This window comes from Pygocentrus nattereri, chromosome 20, assembly GCF_015220715.1.
Source record: "Pygocentrus nattereri isolate fPygNat1 chromosome 20, fPygNat1.pri, whole genome shotgun sequence".
NCBI lineage: Eukaryota > Metazoa > Chordata > Actinopteri > Characiformes > Serrasalmidae > Pygocentrus > Pygocentrus nattereri.
In genome coordinates this window covers 6,496,199-6,517,848 of record NC_051230.1, presented here as the reverse complement: position 1 = coordinate 6,517,848, position 21,650 = coordinate 6,496,199, and the positions used below count along the sequence as shown (strand labels likewise).

At 39.7% G+C, this 21,650-nt stretch overlaps 1 protein-coding gene across 1 annotated transcript in view; it reads right to left on the bottom strand.

The window, feature by feature from the left end:
• Nucleotides 1-2,133: 2,133 nt before the first annotated feature.
• The window catches only part of srrm4 (serine/arginine repetitive matrix 4), a 115,565-nt gene continuing 96,048 nt past the window's right edge, over nucleotides 2,134-21,650 (bottom strand). Inside the window, exons 8-13 of the mRNA XM_017711186.2 lie at nucleotides 15,675-15,813; nucleotides 10,030-10,343; nucleotides 8,047-8,220; nucleotides 7,497-7,601; nucleotides 7,246-7,389; nucleotides 2,134-6,221 (exon numbers count right to left, since the gene is read on the bottom strand). Coding sequence (XP_017566675.1) covers nucleotides 5,942-6,221; nucleotides 7,246-7,389; nucleotides 7,497-7,601; nucleotides 8,047-8,220; nucleotides 10,030-10,343; nucleotides 15,675-15,813 — 1,156 coding nt within the window. The 3' untranslated portion in view covers nucleotides 2,134-5,941. The remainder of the gene's footprint in view (nucleotides 6,222-7,245; nucleotides 7,390-7,496; nucleotides 7,602-8,046; nucleotides 8,221-10,029; nucleotides 10,344-15,674; nucleotides 15,814-21,650) is intronic.

The window sequence follows — 21,650 nt, the reverse complement described above, 5'->3', positions numbered from 1 at the left end:
CCTGGAGAATAAGAGGTTAAATGTGTTATCCCGTGGTTGTATTGCCTGTGTACAGGGCTTTTAATATAAATCTCATTTTATCAAAGCATACTGACCTTCAGTAATCTGACCCCCCTCAGTTGTGTCCATAAAGATAATTACAACAATTCTATGACACCAAAGCATAGATTTGGGTTGAAATCTGTTTATAATTTATTTATTGACTCATTTTAATTACAGACTCAGACAACAGAGGAAGACTAAGTACTCATTTGAGGGTTAGGGTTACACATTCATAATCTAAGACACACACAGTATTTTGCATATAGTACAGTACAGTAGAGTACAGTAGAGTACAGGGGAAAGCAGGGCTGGGGATTCACTTCAGTATTAATATCATTTCTGTCCTTTTTTTACCTTGATCATTTATTCTTCAACACAATGTCTGAATGTAAAGAACATCCTTCATGATGTGAGCTGTAATTCGGCAGTGTTAAAGACAAGGATGAAGCACCCTTGGCCTTCATTTTCTTTTACTGTTTCTTTTACCTAAAACATTATACATCCTTTCACTTTCTGTTTCAGCGGGAGAGCCGGGCTGGGCGATATCGATCAAACTCAACATCATGATATCTCTCAAATATATCTCAATGTCAGATGATATTTTATTTAGCACAAAGTTATTAGACCATTCATTCTGAGTGCTGCTACTCTGTAAGAATGTCTTACAAACCTGACCTGGCTTATTTTGCTTGGACTGTTTTGTGCTGTTTTCTACTCTTAAAATCACTGAAGAGAACTTTACACCGTATTGTAAATTACTACTACTATTATTATATTTTTTATGTTTTTTTATGCAACAAAATCTCCCAAAACAACCCAAATTAGATGCCTGGCAGCAAACTGTCAGGTTCTGGGCCCTCATTTCTAAAATCTCATTCTAAATTTGATAAATTCGCTGTTGTCAGAACAAAACCTTGTATCTCCATTTTTCAGTTTGTGACATAATTTGAACATATCTGTTGCTCTTTGCACTGTCTGTAAATTTCATGATGAACGGACCAAAAGAAATGGTCCAAAATTGCTTGGAAAAAATTCTGGTTCCATAGACTTTCATTAAAGGTATGTTTTTTCCTTCTCCTGTAAAGTGTCCATTTTGGAAATATAGGTTTTATTCCAACAGCAGCAATTTATTTCAAACAAAAGCACACATTGGCATTCGCACACCAGTTTGGAAAGTTGTGCTCATGGATGTACATTTTCACATCAAATATGATTTTTTAATAAAACATTACTTAAACCTACATTTTCGTGTACGATAATATGTGAATATGTGCATATGAATGTTTTTAATTGAGGACACTGGATACCATGAGTAAAGTCCTATTCACACAAAGTGCTTTTTTTGGACAAAAAAAGAAAAGATGTCATTTTAAATGAAGGGGAATCTTCACATCAAGTTTAATATGATTTTATATCAGTTATATCTATTAAAGCAACACGATGTAGGATTTGGGGATTTGGAGACCCCTCTGGCGGAAACATGTAACTGCATGCAATGTGATGAACATTTTGTGCATCAGACCCTCGCAAGTGGATGACTCTGACGTTTGTGAGAGCATTGAAAGAGAATTCAAAGTATAATTCATTCAGTATTATGTTGGTTTTGAATTTGAGACATAAACATTGAGTTGGATCTCATTTTTGCACCTGTGTAATTGACATAATACATTAAGACGTATGACACGGTCCAGAACTCCTGCCAAATCCGTCCTGGTACCTCTGACTTTTAATTGTTTATTTCAGGGACAATCATGGTCTGGAGGCTAGGGAACCAGCCTTGTGACCGGAAGGTCACTGGTTCGATCCACTGAGCCGATAGTACGTGACTGAGGTGCCCTTGAGCAAGGCGCCTAACCGCCAGCTTCTCCCCGGGTACCATGGATAGGGCTGCCCTGGACAAGTGTGCTCACTGCCGCCTAGTGTGTGAGTGTGTGTGTGTGTGTGTGTGCATTCACTGGTGTGTAGGTGGTGTTTCGCTGCACGGATGGGTTAAATGTGGAGGTGAAATTTCCCTGTTGCCGGGACTTCCATCACCCATCATGTTTTAGTGTGTTCTTTTTCCAGCATACTCAGTAATGCTACTTCTTTCACTTTTTTACAATAAATATCACATAGTGCTGCTTTAGGAACTGCAACTGAACACCCTGTTTACAAAAAAGGCCAAACATGAACAGCCAGATTACGTTCATAGATAAACAGCTATAAACATTCACTATGTTGTACTAATCTAATCACCTTCTTTCCTCAGCCCTTCAGCTACGACCCACCATGTGTTCTTTAACTCCTGCATTTTTATAGTTCATGAGTGTGTTTACATGCTCTCAATAATCCGATTATATGTGCACACTCTTAGATCAGAGTAAGGTCTAGAAATCTGATTAAGAAATCTGATAACGAGAGCTGGATTTTAGCTCAGTGATCAGATTTCTGAGAGCTGTGAACTCTTACTCTGATTTCTTTCAGACTTCTCAGTCTGCGCATGCGTGAAAACAGACCGCGGTACCAGAAATAAGCAAGCAGCGTTACCACAAGATGGCAGCAAAGCACTTTTGGAGCGATGCTGAAACGAACTCTACGTATGGTGTAAATACTCTTCATCTTCTAGATGATGTATGTTCACAGTTCCAGGTAAAGTGGAGGGAAGTTTTAAAACCGTTTGTGTCACGTCTTCTTCTGTGAGTTTATTGGCTGGTTGTAAAACAGAAATCTGATTACTGCCTGACTCATGTAGACCCAGAGATTTCAAACAACCTGATTACTCAAGTGCATGTGAACATGTTGATCGGATTACGGACAAAATCCGATTTTCTGCATTTATCAGATCATAAAGTGCATGTAAACACACTGTTTTGTTTGTCGTGCAAGCTTTTGTGCTCTGTCATGTGCAACACAGTCATGGCACACATTTGTTTGGGTACATCCATGACAATCCGTACGAAGCATAAATCTGAGTTGATGAAAAACTTTATGCAATCCATTTCAGACTTTTAATTAATATGCGTTTTATCTTTTTAAAAACTTGACATGCTTTTCTTATCTGTATAAAATTAGTGTCTTAAAGTGCACAAACATAAGACAAACTGCTATGCAAAAGGGATGCTGCTATTGTATGGGCATAATTTGGATATAATTACCATTATATATTAAATATTTTGCTAAAAATATTGTCGAAAATTCGAAATGTATTATCACGGTGTGTAATTATCAATGTACACTGGTATAACCGATATATCGCCCAGCCCAGTAGTACATTTGTTCTAGACAAACTTGGCTGCTTTGCTGAATCACATGGAATAATAATAATAATAAGCTTATTTCTGGAAGAGTATAGTACAAATAGTTCTCATCAGCCGTCATTAAAAGCCTGGCGAGATACAGAAGCGTGTCCTTTCATGTTAATTGACAAACACTATGAAAATCAAGCTATACAGACGACGCTGGTGTGACCAGAGAAACAACTTCCATCTGATTGTGAAATTCACAGAGAAATTCAATTTTTTTTTTGTATTTTTTTACATTTAGACTGAACAGACGTCAAAAATATATCATTGTACCATAGCTATGTACATGAGACAGTCAGCCTAGTCAGCAAACAGTCGGTTAATTCTTTGCCATCACTCCATTTCAATAAATCACACACATGCCTACATAGTCACGCTATACCTTCACGTATTTACACAACAGATTTACAGATTGGCGCGCTAAACATACAGGGAGAGGAGAGAAACTGCATTGATATTTGTTCGTCACATTCCTTCAGCATGTCCTCTTTTCCCATAAATCTCTGTACAGGTGACGGCAGAACAAGTAACATAATGATATTTCACTATTTACAATGCATAGAGCCGGAGAGCGCCTGTGATAATCATGCCAAGGGTCAATAACAATTGAAAATAACAGCTCCACGACACAAAGTGTCGAACAATGAATGGAAGCTGATAGTTTCCAATAATAGCGATGATTCTAGTGATGAAAAGGGTTTATTTCATCACGTGGCCTATAAAGAACAGCTCACTTTTTCTTCGAAGATAATGGTTCGTAACTTTGTGCACTCAAATGTACAGCTGCATTTCAATAAATAACACTCATAAACACCAGATTATGTCAATTATCATTATGCACGAACTCACGCACAACTTCATTTGCTCGACCAGTGAGACACGCACATCTGCTCTGAGGAAAATAAATAAATAAGTAAATAAATAATAGGCTTTAAATAATGAAAAAATAAACGCCTGCGTCGAGCGCAAGGTCTTCCACCTGATAAATCATCATAAAAAAATGAATAATAAATACGCTACAATAAAATAATAAAATAAGTATTTGTCAAAAAGGCTGCCGCTCATATGAACTGAGATAAGCCTGAGATGAAATAGCAAAACAGAAGTCGAAAGTACAACAAAAGGTGGAATAAAATGACGTGACAAATAAATAAAAAATGCCAAACACAATAAAAGTGTAAATAAAATAAGTTAGAATAAGTTAGAATGTTAGACTAATTGTGGAATTTGAAAAAAAAAACTAAAAACCACTATATTTGGTTTTATGGACCAAAAACAGTCGTGAATTATTACACGACCGTCGTCGAGTCTCTTTTTAAATCTCTCTTAGAAGCAAACAGGCTGTTCTTGTTACCCATTTTGTGCCCAGTTACCCATTTCATGACGACTAATCTGTGATCAGTTGGCCATTTCGTGATCAGAGGACCAATTTTGTGGTCAATTACCCATTGAAACACTGAATTTGCGCGTTCGGTATTAAGGGCCTCTACTAGTCACGCATTCGGAACATACACATTCCTCACAAAAGGAGACATGCATGCACAAATGGGATTTCGCCACTGAAGAACATGCTGCATCCGGATCGTCCGTCATCACTGTCATCATAACCCTCGTCATCGTAACAACCACTGACATTTGAATTGTTTTCCACTTCGGCAGAAGATAAATACCTCTGGCATTTGGGCTGACAGGGCGGATGTTTGGCACATTTTTCAAAGCGAGCGCGAGTGTGATGCAGGTGTCAAAGAAACCCTGCATGCAGTAAAACCTGTTATGGAGGCCATATATCTCTCGTCTTGAACATTTCTGACATGATCCTTAAAGGAAAAGGGAAATAAAAACAGAAAGTGGTGCAAAAAGAAAAAAAGATCTGTGTAAAATTGTGCTTTTCTCAAGGTTACCAACTTGTGACTGCAGCAAGTGAGGCCTATCCAAAAGCAATGAGAGAATCAACGACAAATGGCCAGTTTGACGAAGAACAGCAGTAACGTCCCGTCCAAGCCATGTTGACGCTGAAATGTTTCTTTCTCCTCCCAAGAGGTGCAACCATCGAAGTGTTGGCCCTTTCGTCTAGACATCACGAGTTTGATCCCTGGTGATTCTACAGCCATTCGTGGCCGGGGGTTCAAGAGTGCACGATTAGCCTCCCTGTCTGGGTGGGTAGGACGGCCCACCACCCCCCCACCATCACTCAGTGCGACTCTAGTCAGCGCAGGCGTCTGTTAGCTGTTGTAACAGAACTGGTGGTTGATGCTTTCCTCCGAGCGCGTTCGGCTGTCCAGTGATGCATCCTAGCCTCCTAATGCTGGTAGTATTGTGTGTTAGGGAGGCCTAACTTGTGGATGAATTGGAAATGACTCAGTTGGGGAGAAAATTGAGGAAAAAAATCCACCAAAAAAAGAAAAATGTCTCTTTCCTTTTCTTCCTTGTTCCCCTTGTAGAAAACGGCTTTAAGCAGAGTTTGGAACATAACAGAATGGAATAAAGAAAGGCTCAGTCTTCTCTGACTGTCACCGACTGGAGTCCCAAACCCGACTGCAGTGACTTCTTGCAATCTTTTATTGTTTTGTTGAGGAAAATCTGGTTTTGAAACCTTCCCCACAGCTTTAGTCTGTGTATTAACGACGAGCTCGGCTAGCTAGCGAATCATAGCTCCTGCTGCGACTGTGGCTGCGGCTCCGGCTGCTGTAAAGGGAGTTCCAAGAGGAGCTGCGGCTGTAACTGCGGTATGAAGAGCGGCTACGGCTCCGGCTGCGGTTGGGACTCCTGCTGCGGGTGCGGGTCGGGCTGCGAGTTGGGCTGCGGGTCAGAGAGAACAGGCTCCAGGAGGACAGGCTGCTGCAGGACGAGGAGGAGGAGGGACTGGGGCGGTAGTAAGGAATCGGTCTCTTCCTCGCACTGCATGTAAAGAAGATATGGAGAGAAAATGTGGAGGACAGCTGTTAGTTCAGTGGTTCTAAATCACATTCCTAAGCAAGTGAGTCACCTGAGGGGAGGTGAAGAGTTCCAACAGCGTTGAAATGAAAAGCTGAAAGAAAGCAGTAAATGCATTCATCCTGACACATTATAAAAAATAAAATATAAAAATATAAAAATAACAGGAGTTGTAATTCCTAACTAGGGGTGTTACGATACAGATATTTGGGCTAAATACATTTTTTTACTCTGAAATCAAGATTTGACTAATTCTGTGCTATATTGATTGGTTTAATTTAAAGTTTAATTAAAATATTTTTACAAATTTGATTTTTTACATTAGATTAATGCATTGTTTTATTTTTTACATTTCTGACAATATGTTGGAATTCTTATATTGGTGCAATCACCTATAGAGGGCAGCACTAAGTAATATTTTTCTTTGTCTCTAATTTGAGCTTTTGGTGCATTTATATTATTTGGCCAAAAGCTCTAATTCCTAATCATTGAGTTTTATTATTGAGTGTTTCAGCCACATCCATTGCTAACAGGCGTTTAAAATCAAGCAGACAGCCATGCAGTCTCCACATAGACTGGCAGTAGAATGGGTCGTACTGAAGAGTTCAGAGACTTTCAATGTGACACCATCATAGGATGCCACCTTTGCCACAGCTCAATTCATGAACGGTTTGCTATACTAGATCTGCCCTGGCCAACTGTAAGTGCTGTTATCATGAAATTATGAACTTGAGATAAACAAAGGTAAACTGTTGTTAATTGTTAAATGCATCATTACCTAAGTTTGGCCTGCAGTGTTATATGTCACTTATTATCATGCGGACGGTCAGTGTCGTACTGAATCCCTCCCTGATTCACAGAGGCAGTTGTCATTGAAAAGACACCCTGATCTTATTCATGCGCTACACTAGATCAGCTTCTATACATTCAGCACTGTACTTTCAATAGATGTGTGAAGCTGATACTGCTATGCAGGTGCAGAAATGACCTTGTAATTCGCCGGGCCTCGAGATGGCTGGGCGAATCTCTTCTCCTTTTCCTCATGGGTGAACAGGCTCTCCTCCTGCTTCGCTTCCTGCCTCGCTTTGATTGCTTCTCGCAGGAGCTGGAGCCTCTTTTTCTCTCCCGGGTCCTTTCAGAAAGACATGAATACCACACGTGGCTCCTGTGAGACTGAGTTTAATAACTGCTTCTAATGCACACTGTGTGGAAGAAGTGGAGTTTCAAATGGTTCAGTACCTGTCTGGTGTGTATCTCGAGTGTTTTGCGCTCCGCCGGCTGCTCCCACTACATACACTCCCCCTCCTTGAGTCCAACGAGTAACTGGACGAACGGGAGTATGACCTTCGAGCAAGTGCATAGGAATTACTGGCATGTATAACACATGTAAATGCCCAGTATATCGCTGCTGTTGGAGCAAAAACCTTCCGTCTATTAGTTTTTGTCTTTAAAAAAAAAATTGTGTTAGTGTGTGTTGCGCTGGTCTGAGTGGATCAGTCTGTAATTGTAAACTACAAAGTGCACCTATATAGTAAGAGGAGCTGATAAAATGGACAATGAAACAAGGAGGTGGTCATAATGTTATGCCTGATTGGTTTATATATATATTATATATATATATATACTCATTGTTTATTTTATCAGCTCAACTTGAAAATGTGCAAATATTTATATTGGGCTTGTAAACAGTGATGTACACACTGCTACACTTGGGGATCAGTTCATTTTAAGTTTATCTTAAATTGGGACACATTTGAATGAGCTACATCTTACAGTATGATCTACAAACCTGCGGCTGGAGGATAAGGACCTGCTCCTAGAGTAGCGCCCATAGTGGCGAGAACTTCGGGATGATCTACTCCGGCTGCGGGACCTTGTTTCCGATCGATATCTGTCATGAGAAGGATTCAAACTTCTAGCAGCTTGGCTTCCGATGGGCTGTGTCCTCCGGCTAGGTTCTTCACTGCAATTACAGCAATGATGTTATGTGATATGTAATAATATATATATATATATATATATATATATATATTATATATCACTCTTGTCAGAAGAAAACCTTGTATCTCCAAAATTGTAACTTTACTTTTAATGTAAGTCAGTGGAACCAGACTTTTTTTCCACATCATTTTGGGCTGATTCTTTTTCATCATGAAATTTAAATGCAATGTAAAGAACAACAGATGCTTTCAAATTATGTATAAAACTGAAAAACGACAAAAATGGAGATACAAGGTTTTACAAGGTTTGACAGCAACAATATATATACATTATGTTCCAGAGCACCTTGGCTGTAACAACAGAAGAATGTCTTTTCTTAATACGCAAAACAGGTGGATGTCTAGAACTCAAGCCTAGCAATCTGAAGTTTAATCCAGGAGGCACAACAAGCACGAGAAAAAACAGCCATAGAGCTCAGCAGGATCTAACAAACTCATGTTTTCATTAAGAACTTTTAAAGCCAAACGTTATAAGGTTTAGTTAGTAAGTATCATTAAAGTTTTTCATTTAGTTATTTAATGTTAAAAGCATGCAAGTTAAAGAACACATAGCACACAGCAGTGATGCTTCTAAAAGGTACATCACAAAGATATTCCATTAAATTGTTACAAAATCATGGTCTGATGTCTGAGAAACTGTAGTTTAGACAGTAAAAGTTTTACAGTAGTTTAGACAGTAAAAACAATGCATTTGCACTGTGGACTGTAGACCCCTGCTTTCTATAACCACCATTATAGAGAAACCACTCTGAATAACCTCATGTACACCCCAACCTCTGAATCACGCAGAAATTTCAGTGGAACTGCTTTGCTGTAGTAACAGCCTCTACTCTTCTGGGAAGGCTTTACACACGGTGCTTGATTTGATTGCATTCTGCCACAAGAACATTGGAGAGGTCAAGTACTGATGTAGGATCACTCCAATTCATCCCAAAGGTATTGAATGGAGCTCAATCACTCCAGAGAATGCAGTTCCGCTGCTCCACAGCCCAATGCTGGGAGACTTTATACCCCTCTGGCTAAGGCTGTGCAATGGGCATGGTGACCTTAGGGGTCTGTGCCACTCCAGACTGTCCCCTTTTATTGGTTAATGGTTTTACAAAGAAATTATACACTCACCAGCCACTTTATTAGGTGCTCAGTTGCTTGTTAACACAAATAGCTACCCAGCCAATCACACGGCAGCAACTCACTGCATTTAGGCATGTAGAGGTGGTCAAGACAACTTGCTGAAGTGCAGACCGAGCATCAGAACGGGGAAGAAAGGGGATTTAAGGGGCTTTGAACGTGGCGTGGCTGTTGGTGCCAGACGGGCTGGTCTGAGTATTTCAGAAGCTGCTGATCTACTGGGATTTTCACGCACAACCATCTCTAGGGTTTACAGAGAACGGTCCGAAAAAGAGGAGATATCCAGTGAGCGGTCAGTTGTGTGGACGAAAATGCCTTGTTGATGTGAGAGGTCAGAGGAGAATGGGCAGACTGGTTCCAGATGATAGAAAGGCAACAGGAACTCAAATAACCAACCAGAATCTCTGAGGAACGTTTCCAACACCTTGTTGAAAGCCTGCCACAAAGAATTAAGGCAGTTCTGAAGGCAAAAGGGGGTCCAACCTTTCATTAGCACCTAATAAAGTGGCCGCTGAGTGTATAAGCTGTGTATGCACCTTAAAATAGGTACATTCAATCATTAACATGACCATCTGGATACGTCTGGACAGAGAGTGAGATCATTTGACCTTGAGATCTGGAAAAATCTCAAAACTGGCTCTCACCTTTTGACCTTGTTGAAAATGGAGCTGGACAGGTTACTCTCGCTGTGTGCAGCTTTCCCCAGAGAGTCATAGCTGGTCAGAGAGTTTCCAGAATCAGAGGCATTGTCCCTGTCCGTAAACCTGAGCTTCTCCGGAGACGTGATCTTTCCGTCTCCCGCGACCTTTGCTCTTGAGATGCCAGTCTTAGTAGACGGCGGAGAGGACGTGTCATTTCCTGAATCGTATTCTGCGTGTCCTTTGCCCTGATTGGACAGTGAGTCCTGGACGATGGCTGTTTTGTTTAAAGCTTCAAGCCCAGGACGCGAATGTTCGACCTGCAAGCAGACAAAGCAGCGCTGTTGTTTTTCTACAGGAAAAAAAATAATAACAAAAATAATCACAGCACTCCTAATCTTCTACCTGCACGGATGCAGTGAGAGTAGTCTACAAAAAGTCACGTTATGTCCCTACGAAACACAGAGAGAAAATTAAGAAGAGCTTTTTTTAAGGACAGATAACCGTAAGAGATCAAAAAATATCATGCAAATTTGTCACATGCGAGTAATTTCAAAAGAAAAGAAGGAAAAAAAAGAGCAGAACTCATAAGAGAAGGGAAATTAATGGAGGTACACTAAAAAGAGGGTAAAAAGAAATGACTTTCCTCAATGTAATAACCATACGAAAGAAAGAAGATCAAAAAGAGGAGGAGAAAATCATAGTAAATAATAAACTACTTGAAAGTCAATGAAAAGAGAACAGAAAACGGAAAGCAATGCCCAGTTTGAAAGTTCTGTCTATTAAAGAACATTGAACAAACATCACAAAATGGGCGTGAATATATATATAATATAGAAACAAAATAAAAAGGATTGCAGACAAAGAAATACTTCCATCACTCTAACTAAAGTAAAAGCCTTGAGGAAAAAAAAAAGAACATTTCTTTTGTGCTTAGGTCCCCTGTAGGAAGAGGTTTAAAAGTCCACCAGCGACCTATATTAAGTCCCTAAGTCTGCGGATAGCATCGACTTACCAATCAAGACTTCCTCCTTAAGTAGGTAAGGTGTAAGAAAAAGGGAAGAGCGGGTAACGTAAGTGAATCATTAGAGTGGTAAAATGCAAGAAAAAAGAACAATAACCCTCTCTTCTTCAAACCCAGACTCTATTTTTTATGCTTCCTTTGCCTTTTTTATGTTTTCTCCTGTGTGCTGATTGTGTGATGAGCCTGGTCTTTAACCAGTTTCCCAGATAAAACATCAAACGTGTCAAATTATCAGGAAAATATCTTATGTTTTTTTTCTGGAAAGTCTACAAATCTTAAAGCTTTGCTCACGTTTTTGTCTTTTTGAAGTGAAAATGATTTCTATCCACAGCTGATCTGTGATGCACTTATGTAGATACCTTTCTAAATGTGGGGGCAATTAGTCATATGTCCTCCTGGGCAGTCTGTGCTTTGCACCAAACCTCTCTTAAGTGGCCCATATTCAGCTGTTTATTTCGTCCCTGAGGTTCATTTAAAGCCATATTTGAGCTGGATTAGTTTTACCAGAGAAGGTCCATTAATGAAGTTCGTGCGTGATTGACTGGCTGAGTTGCCCCGGGATTAAGGATCAGTGTAATTTCTCCATATTACCCCAAGCAGCCTGGACCAAAACATCATCATACAGACATTTGCATCAGCGTCATACAACAAACAACACACCTTCAAACAATAACACAATAACCCTGCCACATCACGATGCTGGATTTTACCCCTTGCCCCTTGCTGCTTAACCCTTACGGCTCTTGGTTTATCTTAGTTTGATGTTGTTTCAATGTGTTATGGTCTTCATAACAAGCTCATAGTAGGCTAATGTCTCAGTAGCTAGCTGGCTAGATTTCCCGTTCCACCTTAAATAGTCCAGCAGTTCTGATGCCTGAAGTGCCAGAATGTAACTGCTGCTGGATTTAAGGTGGAACGGGAATATCTGACATCAGCTTCACATCACTGAAGAATTAGGGGTGGGTGGTAATAAATAAATGACCCCCTTTTTGAAGGCGTATGATCCCTAAATGTAACTAAAGCCCAGCAGTGAGGAGCCGAACTTCACCCTCCTCTACTGTCGCTGCCGACTGGCAGGGTCGCCTACAGAGCGGCGCTAGTAGCTGTTAATGAAGTGATGCTCTTTTTATTTGAGGCTCCCATTTCATAGGGAAGATGTCAACCACTACCCCTTGTAACTCAGTTCTGAGGGTTAAGATGACACTTGAAAACAAGGGATAGGGGTAAACATAAGAAATGGGATTTGACCTACACCTCATGTCAGTGTGGGGTTGTTAAGGGCAATTCCAAATGGTATTGTATGTAGGAGGGAATATGCCGTGAATGGCTGTGGATTCCAGGAGCCTTGTCATGAATTTGAGGATGAAGCACTGTTTTCTATTCCCCTGTTTTATTATTAAACCACTGTGATGTTGATTTAACCCCTTGAATGGACCAAAGGTTTAATAAACACTTCTACAACCTAAGAATAGCTCAGCCAGTTTGCATTGAAGTGCCTATATTTACTGAGTACTAAGCTTTAGAATATAATAAGCCTGGTTTTTTAAGGGGTTTTTAGTTAATTATAGAAGGTTATAGAATATCCAGAATTATTACTCAGCAGACTTGTGAAAAATACACACACGGCACTAAACTATAGATTCATACTGGATTAAAATGACCAATCTTGTCTGTAATCACTCAAATTACAGCACCTCTCCAGATTAAACTAATCCAGCTCAATAGGACTTAATTCATTTGTTTTTATGTACCAAAATCAGGCATAATTCACAATTCTCTAGGATTAGAATTAAAGACAAACTGAACATCAGCTCAACTGAACATCGTCTGGTTGGTTGGGGTGGGAGGCATAAAGCTATGTGATGCACTGTAACAGTCGTTATCTCAGTCAAACATGAAAAAATAACTGGGGAAAACACAGGAAACCATTACATTTCACTTTCCATTCTTTTAGTCGAGGAAAAACAGTATCAACTCAAGATGAATACCCACCTCCGTCACCAAGACCTTGTGTGAAAGCAGCCATGAAAAAACACCAAATTTGAGCTTTTTTCACATCTGAGCTGTGATCCGAGCTGCTATTCGCATGTGTTTCAAGGTCATTAACAAATCAAAACGTGAGCTAGTTGGAAACGCCAAAATGTCCCCTTAGTTTATCTATTAGGTCTGGTCTTAGGTCTCTTACAACCTGGGTTCCCCTAACTCTGAGCTCATGTAAATGTTCTTATACCTTTGCTTCCCTTAAAGAAAAGTCTTGTGTTAAAAAGGAATTTGCAATGATTTTTCAAAATTTTTTAGCTATTCATTGTTTTGATGTGAAATGGTTGAGATGTCTTTATCGTGGTGGTGATAGGCACCAGAAGTCATTATGTCTACACCACAAATATGTTATTTACTCTTTAAGCTTACACGTATCTTCTAAGTTTTTATATGTAATGTTAATGGTGGTAAAATAGTGATGAATCTGAAAAAATAAGTATTTTTGGAAGAGTATTTTGCTTCACCACACCCTCCAGGCACCTTTCCTGTATAAAACAATGTGAGGAAACAAAAAAAAATCTTAACTTTTTATAAAATCCAAATAGAATTCAATAGAAAAATTCAACTCTTTGGATGTCTGGTTCCTACCACCACCACCACTGTGAACAATTCTAACCTGGTAAATTTCTCTGGAATGAAGCATTTGAAGTCAAACCACTCTGAAAGACTTTTACATCTTAACTAGGAAATTATAGATCAGTGGAATTCCCCTTTAACGACCATAGCATGCTGATTACATGCTTGGCTCGTCATTGTTTGTTGCCACCTTGAACTACATTTGCTTGCACTTCAGTTGCAAACTCAACTTCAGTTGTGTAGTAGTTCAATGTAATAATGTTCAGGGAGAATTTACAGGTATTTAATGCTTCAGCGCACACATCTGGTGTTGCTGTGCATACGGAATCTGTGAATCTAGGATGCAAGTTAACCCTCAGGTTGTTGGAATAACATACATGGCATCCTAGTGTTTGTAGCACTTGCACAGTAGTTTAACACCGTTTTAGGAGGTCACATTAGAGCTGGACACATCATATTCTATGGAGTAGTTGTTGCAATAATCTAAATTATATATAATATATTGATGATGCCAAGACTATTGTTTTTAGTAGCTTCTCTCAACATCTAAAAAACACTTTTTAAAAAAGCAGCCTAGTAATCTTGCAACAAATTATGCAAAGCAAAGACATTATATAAACTGGAATTAGAGTAATGGGTGTTTTTTCCCCAGGGTAAGCGCTGAGAGGGATGAAAGGTTAGATGAGAGTTAGGCCATGTATAATTATTCGAGTTGGAAAACACTTGAAAAACACTCTCATTTAAAAGTTAATTGATGCAAATTTAAGCAGGGTGTCAAGAATATGTGCAACATGCAGATCCGATGCAGGCCCCTCTCTCAAAAGTATCCTCACTAAAGGGCTTAATGAAATATTGGTCAGTGTCTCGCGCATTCAGAGATTAAAAACATAGGACCACAAAAATACAGAGGGGTGGTCATGTTTCTAAGTCTGCTTTGGATGAATTTTGTCCTTTTAGACTGACTGAGGGCCAGCTTTCCCAACCCAAACCCATATTAAAGCAATAGCTCATTGGAAATCAATCAATTTTATGCAGTTTTGTGGTTATGCTCTTAAATATTTTGACCATAAAGGGGAATTCCACCAATTTCTTCCAAATGTCTGCATAATTTAAATGTTTAGATTTAGAGTGGTTGGATGTGAAATGATTCATTGTGGAGAAACATATTGACTTAGACTTCTTTACAGTGGTGGTGATAGAAACCAGGGGTCACCATGTCAACAACACAAACATAGCCCCTTTATATACTATCCAAAACCACCTACATATTTTATAGTATTTATAGTATATTCAGTGTTGATAATGGTAAAATATCATGAAATCTGAGGAAAACAAAAAGGTTTTCTTTAAGGCCTGTTGCACATTATAACCCCCTGCATGTGCTTCAAAAGATACTTTTAAGTTCAAACCTTATCTCAAAACTATCATAAATCAATGTCTCTGGCATCAGGCAGTGTATTAATACTCGTGTAATAACTTTCTGTGAGGGAGCTTTTAAAGTCATGCATCTCTTCAGACGTCTGGTTCCTATCACCACCACTGTGAACAATTCTGACTCGGTAAGTTTCTGTAGAACTGGGAATTTCACATCAAATCACTCCGAATGATTTCACATCTTACTCATTAGAGACATTCAGAGAACTCTGTGCAAATTCCGCATTAAACCAGGTCCAAGTTTTTAAGCAGACTGATCGTCGACTGGCTGCATTAGATTTCTTGCAGAGCTGTAACTTTAACTATTGCAAGACAAATCACAGCATCAACCTTGAATCAGTGTAAAAAGGCAACTTCTCCCTGTTCTGGCTTGCACTAAACGTCTCTCAGGAAGTTGATTGTGTGTATTAGTGCGCTGTGAAGTGTTCAGGACGCGCTGATGGGTGTAGAATGGCATCGGCCCTCTCTCTGCTTCCCATTAAACGGCAAAAAAGAAATCAATGGTTTTACACGGCCTTTAACAGAGTAGCAGCCTATAGCGCTATTAGCGCACCAGGCAGCAATCGGAGACACTTACTGAGCATTCAGGCAGCATAGTGCAGCACTTAGAGGGGATTTTATTGGCTAGCTTGACTGCTGACCCCCATTCAAAACTTCTGTGGTCCCCCGAAGGACGAGTGCCGTCTCCAAAGCCAGATTTGCCATGATCTTCAGATCTATAGAGACAAAACAAACACATTTTAGATTTATAGACCTGGAACAGTGTTTGTAGAGCAGTGCGCTGCACGTTTTGCGTTTACCTTTAACGGATTGAATGGACTGTGTTGTCAATAAAAATGAGGCGTAATTGAAAAAAAAAATACAAAGGCCTTCATTTATCGATTACATATTTTTGGAAAGCTCAGCCTGCATGAGGTGTGTTTTTTCAAATAGAGACTTTTGTTTGGGTTCATCGTAAATTTACCTCCCTCAGTCTTCACCATCACCACTATGATATGACGTTGTCATTCTAAAACATGCAAAAATAGCCTCGGTCCCTGGACAGTGTGCAGCAGCACCTAACCTAGCAGTTAAGTTTGCAACTTTACACATCTTTATCAGCTAACTGAGCTACAAAGCTGGGATGTTACTAACTTCTGGCTTGGGACATGTTAAGGGGGGTTTTCTGAATCTTTCTGAAGGAGGAAAAACAGTGCAGTCTTTCTTTTCTTGTGGGTTCATGCTGACTGAGCATCTCTCTGCTACTAAGTAACAATAGCATTGTACCCATCCATAAGCTGCACTAGATAGCTATTGTTACAAAATTTAGAGGCAGAAAGGAGAGTCTGATCAATAGAAAAAAGAGCTAAAAATGCAGCATGTTTTATGGACTGTAAAGCAAATTTCACGGTTTTATGAAGCCCACAGTCCACAGTGTAGAGTCAGAGTAGAAACTGAGAGGGGCAAAACTTCTAACACACATTTTTGGGAAGTCGTGGGTTGGGAACCACAATGCTAGAGCAGGGAAAAGACAAAAATCCCCAAGACGGGGGCTAAGAAGATCACTCTGAACTGGTATACTGAACTGGTATGATAAATTCTACTAAAAAGCAATAAACTCTATTTATCTCACTCTGCTGAATAGTTTAAGCGCTCCGGCTCCGAAACCTGGGCTTGATGACATCATATCACACTAATAACTTTGCATCAGAACTGAAATAAGGCCCTGCAGGCCTTATTCTCCCAGCAATGAGGCCAGCGGAGAGATAAAAGTACAGTTACATACTAATGTTATTTTGCCTGAAGTTTGAGTTCTGGTATCTGCATAACATTATATAAAACATTTAAAAATAAAAGCTAAAAACCAGTAGTAGGACCTGTTCTGAACCCCCTTTTTGCCCATTTTTAAACTTATACATTATTTATATGTAACTTTTAGCTAGGTAATTTACCTAATGCATGCTAACATTCAAGGTATGTGCCTTTTATTGTTATTTTTCCATGTTCATGTGTTATACAGTGCCAGAAAAAAATTCAGATTGTTTAAAAATCTACATAGTCTGAGGCAAGTGTGCTGATTTTAGTGAGTGAAGCTAAATAGTGCACAATAAGAATTACCTGCTAGCTACATTAGCCTCTTAGCTCCAGTGCTAATGCTCAGCTGCATTTGGGGTAAACAGAAAATAGTGTAAACTTGCCAAACTCTCACTGTAACTTTGCACAGCGAGACCAGCAATGATAAAACTTTCTTGACTCATCGCTGTGAATGTAGAATTGCACAGAAATGGAAACACAATGAACCCTGGGAGGATCTAGGCAGCTCTGTCTGCCCACGTGTGCTTCCGTAGGTCAGTGGGCCAAAAGCTGGACCTCTCTGCATGCTGGCGTACAGGAAAATGTCACCAGCACAGAGCTAAATCTGAAAAGTGCTCCCGCTGTGCGTGCGGTTGAGGCCATGGCCTGTGGGAGAGAGTGGACTGCGTATAGAGCTCGGGTGGTCTCTAAGGAAAGCAGAATCGCAGCAGCCTTCACTTTTTTCGCTTCTTGAAGGAAAAAAAAAAGGCTCCAGAAGTCAAGATCAAGTGCTGAACAAGTGCTGTAAGCTGAGGAGGTATCCTGCTCGATGCCTGGCCTTGTGCTCAGTATTTTGATTTATTTATTCATTTTGTTGCTTTTGAGAAGGTTGCTGTTGTCTGGGCACTCAAACGCAGCCACAACACTCTGTGAACAAGTCAAAACTTTGCTTAGACAACAGCAGTACAGCCTAAACAATCTGGGAACAAAGCAGCTGAAACCTCAGTCTGAAGCCTAAAGAGCTCAACAGTGCATTTATCATTGTTTTTCTTTTTCAGAGGTAAAAGTAATGAATTCTGCTGTTATTTTAACATTTTTCTCCAGTAAAAGTAAATTTTTAGTAGAGATATTGAATCACTGCAGGGCGGCACGGTGGCGTGGTGGGTAGCGCTGTCGCCTCACAGCGAGGAGGGCCTGGGTTTGATTCCCCGGCCGGGTGGCCAGGGTCCTCTCTGTGTGGAGTTTGCATGTTCTCCCCGTGTCTGCGTGGGTTTCCTCCGGGTTCTCCGGTTTCCTCCCACAGTCCAAAGACATGCAGCCAGGCCAATTGGACATGCTAAATTACCCCTAGGTGTGAGTGACTGTCTGTGTCTGTCTGCCCTGCGATGGACTGGCGACCTGTCCAGGGTGTATCCTGCCTTCCGCCCGAGGACTGCTGGGATAGGCTCCAGCTTCCCCCCGCGACCCTGACGGAGAAGCGGCTTAGAAAATGGATGGATGGATGGATTGAATCACTGCTATTTTACTTAAGCATTTTTTGGGTGATGTTTAAGTAATTAATCACAATTAATCACATTTATGTGACTGAAATGTGTTCCAAAAAGATTTGGTTTCATTTAAAAAGTAATGCATATAGTTACAGCCATATGCATGGACAAATAACCATCATTAGAATGCATTTGTTACTTTCAATAATCCAATAGCATTCATTTTATCTAAACATGAGACATGAAAATCATAGAGTAAATGTAATTTCTGATCTTTGACCAGTGAGTGTTTGTATCATATTTATATAATTTATGGGTCTTTTTGCCAAACTGGTTCAAAGTTAGAGCAGAAAACACATTTCAGATGTGGTCTTTACACAAAAATCATTTCCTTTGAGTGACACTACACCTTAATTCTAAGTATTTTATTAAAATAAATGATTAAACATTCTATTTTGTCACTACCAAAAACAATCATAATGCTACCAAAACTTAACCAAATGTTTCAGTAGTGACTGTTTTGGTAGCAACCATTTTCATCATCATCATCATCATCATCATCATCATCATCATCATCATCATCATCACTTTTATTTATATAGCATCTTTCCCATGCTCAAGGACGCTTTACAATCAAAGAACATCAACATATTAAACAACAAGACATTAAACAAAAGGCAATACAGGTAAACATTCAAGTATAAACGGAACAATGAAAACACAGTGAAAACAAGTCTTTAGCAGAGATTTGAATGAAGACAGAGAGGTTGCATCCCGAATAGACTGGGGGAGAGTATTCCATAACTTGGGAGCTACTACATTAAACAATCAACCACCCATAGAAGTCAATTTAAATCTAGGAACATGAAGGAGGCCTAGATTTTGTTATCTCAAAGTATGGGACGGGACATATAGATCAAAATAAGGTCCCATTGTTGACATCCACATTGTTTTACATGCTTTAAACAAATAACTAGAAGCTGACAGTCGTACAAAAAAATAAATTGGCTATGATGGGGCTGATTTACATCTAGTCCAAGGTACAGATTCACACAGCCAATCTATGATTCTGTGTCAAATTTAATGTGAGGTATTACATTATCAATTTAGGCTCATTTTAAGCCCACAATGCCTGGCACCCTCGGCCTACAATCTGCAGTCAGCACTCTTTGGCTGCTTCATAAGAAGCCTGTATTCATCTGCTTTGCACCACAACAATGATGTTAATTTCCATATTTTCCAAAGCATGTTATGGAATTCATAGTACTATGTAGGTGCCATGCTAACAGGGGTTCTATATCAGTAGAATCAAGGCCTTCCCTGAAAAAGACATAGTCTAAATGGCAGCATTTGTTGCCAAAACCTGTATATATATCTCAGCATTAATCGTTCCTTCGCAGATGTGCACATCACCCATGCCATGTGCGCTAATGACCTCCATGCCATCAAGGATACTGCCTTTTGAATTGTGCACTAATATTTTAAGTTTTGACTTGCTTAACCACAGAACACTTTGCCTCAGTCCATCTTAAATGAGCTCGGGCCCAAAGAAGGCGGCAGTGTTTCTGGATCCTGTTTGTACATGGTTTCTTCTGTGTATGTTGGAGTTTTAACCTGCTTTTGTGGATGCAGCCATGAACGGTGCTCACAAACATTGGTTCTCAGAAGTGTTCCTGAGCTGATGCAGTGATTTCCACTACAGAATTGTATCTGTTTTTACGTAATGCTGCCTGAGGGCCCAAAGATTATAGCCCGCCACTATTGGTTTTCAGCCTGGTTCCTTGCATACAGAGATTTTGCTGGATTTTCTGAATCTTTTAATGATATTATGTAGCAAAGATGATGAAATTATTTTATGTTGAGAAACATTATTCTTAAATTGTTGCCTTATTCGTCTTTCACAGAGTAGTGAGCCTCTTCATATCTTTACTTCTGAAAGACTCTCTAGGATGCTCATTTTATATCCAATTGTGTTACTGAGCCATTGCTAATTAACCACCGTGTGTTTCTTTTGAGGATTACACAACTTTACCCGTCTTTTGTTGCCTCGAACCAACATTTTGGGATCTGAGGAGTTATATTGTTTGAGCTTACATATGATTTGAACTTCTTCTGCTCATGTTGTAGTTGATAAAAAGCAATGCTGTTGTGAAATATGCTATGTTTGTTCTGTTTACTTGCTATCGCAGTCGATTTTGGCACACATCAACATTTGAACACTTAGGTGTGACCTGTAGATAGTGAGACAGCACATTTCAATGTTCTTGAATAGAAGGGGCTCTCAAATCTGATGCTACAGCAGGTGGCCTATCGTTAGGTGTTATTTTTAGCCCTCCCATCCAATATTATGACCAGCCATCATCGCTTTAGAAAATAATAAAAAATGCATAAAGACTGAGGCAAAGAGAGGCTAGTTTGCAGAATCTAAATAGCAGATTTAGTCACTGTATGTGTAATTTCATAGATCTGATGAATTCACCATTATTCAGTAATGTTTAAAATAATAGAAACTAATGCATACTACACAATACACTGTATGCGAGAGGAAGGATAATCAAACAGCTGTCCATTTTCACTGAGCTTCTTTTTTAAACTCAAAACTACTTTGGGAACACCACGGGCTTCAAACCAAAACCCATTATTGGATGCAGAAATACCACAATAATAGCGTCCCAGTAGGCAGATCTATGTAAGCATGCGTGGAGCGAATGGAGCCACCTGGGCTTTTTTAGGAAAGAAGCTTGCTCCTCCTGCACTTCTCTCTTCCGGCTTTTTCAACACACTACATTTGACTTCACACTTGTCTGTTTCTATAATGATTCCTCCCTTTCAACATCCCTTTGAAAAAAGCAAATAATGGAGAGATCAAGAGGGGATTTATAAGCAATCATCTCCAGCTTAAGATAATTTCAATTGGAAACCAGAGCTCTATTCTGCTGCTTTTATGAAGGAAAAGTTTGAGGCTAAAATGATGGAATGACTGTCTGAAGGGGCCAATGAAGCAATTAGTGTGTAGTGACACAGGGTTACAGGAATTTGGGTCAGAGATCTGATTTAAAGTGAAAATCCAAAACTCTCTCTTCTTTACAGTGTTCAGCACTTCATATCTAGACTTCAGGAGAACCAACTGTCTTCACAAACTTGCAATTATCTACATGCATTGGGCAAGCAGTAGATCAATTTTAATTGCATGGTTACAGCGTAAAGTGCCCCTTAGCATAATAAGTGGCCGTATGTGAAGCTACAGAATAGGTTTGTTGTTGTGCACAATACGCAGCTGTCATACCCGTGTG